The sequence below is a fragment of the Populus euphratica genome, unplaced genomic scaffold (genome assembly GCF_000495115.2).
Source record: "Populus euphratica unplaced genomic scaffold, PopEup_1.0 scaffold86.1, whole genome shotgun sequence".
Classification (NCBI taxonomy): domain Eukaryota; kingdom Viridiplantae; phylum Streptophyta; class Magnoliopsida; order Malpighiales; family Salicaceae; genus Populus; species Populus euphratica.
Window position 1 is genome coordinate 724,632 of NW_011499880.1, and position 3,118 is coordinate 727,749.

Here is a 3,118-nt window from a genome sequence, read left to right on the forward strand (position 1 = left end):
AAAAATAAAAAAGGAAAAAAATTATGTGTCTCAGTATAAAAATTAGGGATAATCACAACTCTGGTTGACCAATAATATTTAATCAATCATTTTGTTGACTTTTCATAAAATGACTTCACTTTGATATATTTATCTTTGAAAAATAAAATTATAATGGACTTGAATCTTCCACTTATCCATAATTGAATCATGTTCTAGGTTAGATTTTGTAATTTTAACCATAAAATCTTTGTAATATTAATACAAGAAAATCTAATGGTTTTTTTTTTTTAAGAAAAACTAGATAGAATTGAAAACTTGTTACATTTGAATAATTTTGAGTATAAAAAAAGGGGAAAAAGTCACGAAAATTATCACCTGGTGTTATAACCTAATCCTATTTTGGTTCATCTGTGGCCTTGTAGCCTGATGGTATTCATTTTTTTATGCACTAAAAATTGGTGCTTCTTTATTGACTATATATGTTTGTACGCATTAAAAAATTCATGAATTTTTTTAAAAATAAAAACAACCACGCAATATCAAGGCTGGAGGTTATCCCTGTATTTCTACTGCTAAAAAATCCCAGCACCAAAAGATTCGCAATCAATACGATTGATCTTTGACTATCTATCATGATCAAAAGAGAATTTCAAGCCTATCACCACAGCATTTCCATGCTTTGGTCTTGTCAGCATGATCACCCAGACTGCTACAGAGACCTTGACTATAACAACGCCCCTGTGACTCCACATGCAAGAACTATCCAATCACACGATGCAGACTTACCTACGCTTGCACGCTTCTACAAACTACTATTGCCCAATGCTTTGCTTGCACATCCCTGCAATCAATCTCTCTTCATAAATCACAGGCTATCAGCATTTTTTCTCCGTAGAAGACCAGAAGAGCCATAGCTCCACTCTCTGTCCTGGCTTGTTGTCTCTTTGTTTTGTTTTGATCCATGGACGGCATGGCCTCTCGAAGATATAAAGAAGATGAAGCTGGCTCGAAACAACATTATCCCACCGTTCAAATTAGTCAACAAGAAGCAACAGTAAAGACCCAAGATAGGTCTCCGACAGAGGAATTCAGGATTAAGCTTGCTGCCATTGCTTTAAGCTTAAATGTAAGGTTAAGATCTTCCGACATGCCAGTCGACATGCAAGAACGAGCCCTTCGCTGTGCAAGATCGTTTCTCGACAAGTCTCCATCATCAGCAGCTCCCAAACCCCGCCCCAATCTTACTCTCCTTGCTCGTGCCCTCAAAAAGGTCTCTCTTCTCTCCATCTCCAAACACAGTATATATGTTCGGCTCAGTAGTTCTTTGATACTCCTACAGTATCAGAGGATTTAACCAGTGGCTAATCCAAATGCCATAGCAGGAATCATTTTCATTTTCAAAGTGATTCTAGCATGCTTTTAACTAGTTATGTAGCCATATGGAACTGAGTCTTAAAAACGGAGTTGGGTTGTATTTTGGACAGGAATTTGATTCGGCATACGGGGTGGCATGGCACTGCGTGGTAGGGAAGAGTTTTGGGTCCTTCGTGACTCACTCACCAGGTGGGTTCATTTACTTCTCGATCGACTCGCTGTTTATTCTTCTCTTCAAAACAGAGGTGCAGCTGGTCACCGAATTGGAACCTTCTTCTCCATCAGTAGACTCGCTTTGAAGGTTTTGCAAAGGATTACTGATTAAGTTGATTAGTCCCCAACTTTTTTTTTTGTCAACAATGTAGGCTTTATTTTTTTTTTTATCAACAATGGAGTCTTTATGTCTATTAATTCTTCAATAAGCGCGGTCATCGTGTCAACTGATTGGGAAGGTTAGAGTAGCAAAAGCCGTTGGAATTATTATTTTAAACATTGGAAGAATCCGTTTTGTTATTCTAGAAAAGGGAAAAAGAATAGCTGAAAGGGTCAAGTGATCATATTTACTATCATACTATACTCACAGTATTTTTCTAGTAAAATATTTAGATATGGTAAATGTGTTTTTTTAAATAAAAAATTCAATTATTTAGGTTATTGTTTCAACAAATTAAATAAACTGGTTTATTTGAATCATAAAAAACAATTATAGCAAAAAAGGAAATATATATATATAAGCCATCATAATAACATAAAATTTTTAGTCAATTAAACGTGAAAATACACAATAGAGTAAAAAAAAATTATATGGGTCAATTCCTGCCAGCATTGTAAACATGTAATATTAAGGGATAAGCTAGTCTAAATTAAATTGATAAATAGACATTCTAGATTATGATATTATTTTAGATTATGATATTGGAATAATTTGATAATTTTTTTAAAAAACTAATCACAAAACCATTTAAAAAATAATTTTGAACGATAATATTATAAAAAAGGATGTTAATTTTTATTAATTTTTAAAACCGGTAATCTAGATTAAGATCAGAAACACTATAAATTAAAAAAATTATAAAATTTAATTTATAAAAAATGAAACATTGAATGATGTTTGAAAAAAAATAGGCAAGAAAATGAAATAATAGTAATTAAAAAATAAAGATTAAAATAAAAATAAAAAATAAATTGAAAGGCAACAACAAATTTTTATTTTGAGAGTTAAATTGAAAAGAATAAAAATATTAATAAAATTCAAAAAAATAATAAAAATAATACATAATTAACTTGGATTAAAAGAGAAAATTAAAAACAATAAAATTTTTATATAAAGATTAAGAAAAAAAATTATTAAAAAAACAAGAATCAATTTGAAAAAACCAAAACATGATATGAAAATTGAACATGTAGAATTTCTCAACACAATGTTTTACAAAAAAATGTTAAATGTAAATAAAAAAAGTTATGCACTTATTTAATTGTATCAATCACAAATGTTTTTGTAAATAAATAAAAAATTCATCAAATATAAATATAAATATAATTAAAAAAATTAAAAGATAAATATAAATCAAGATATTTATCATTATAACTTGGGTCATTTACCTAGTTGCTTTTAACAAATTTATTTATTAAAATTAATTTGTAATAGAAATTAAAACACATAAAATTTATTAAATAAAATAATTTTTTTTTATGCAAGGCTACATATATTAAAAATATTGTAAGAAAATAATTTTATTTTTATTTTTTAAAATAAATTTAA

The 3,118-nt window shown here is 29.1% G+C and overlaps 1 protein-coding gene across 1 annotated transcript; it reads left to right on the forward strand.

The window, feature by feature from the left end:
* Positions 1 to 675: 675 nt before the first annotated feature.
* LOC105129201 (dynein light chain 1, cytoplasmic-like) lies at positions 676 to 1,903 on the forward strand. The gene is made up of 2 exons (XM_011031166.1): positions 676 to 1,252; positions 1,467 to 1,903. The coding sequence occupies exons 1-2, from the start codon at positions 944 to 946 to the stop codon at positions 1,653 to 1,655; spliced, it is 498 nt and encodes a 165-aa protein (XP_011029468.1). The 5' UTR covers positions 676 to 943; the 3' UTR covers positions 1,656 to 1,903.
* The last annotated feature ends 1,215 nt before the right edge of the window (positions 1,904 to 3,118 follow it).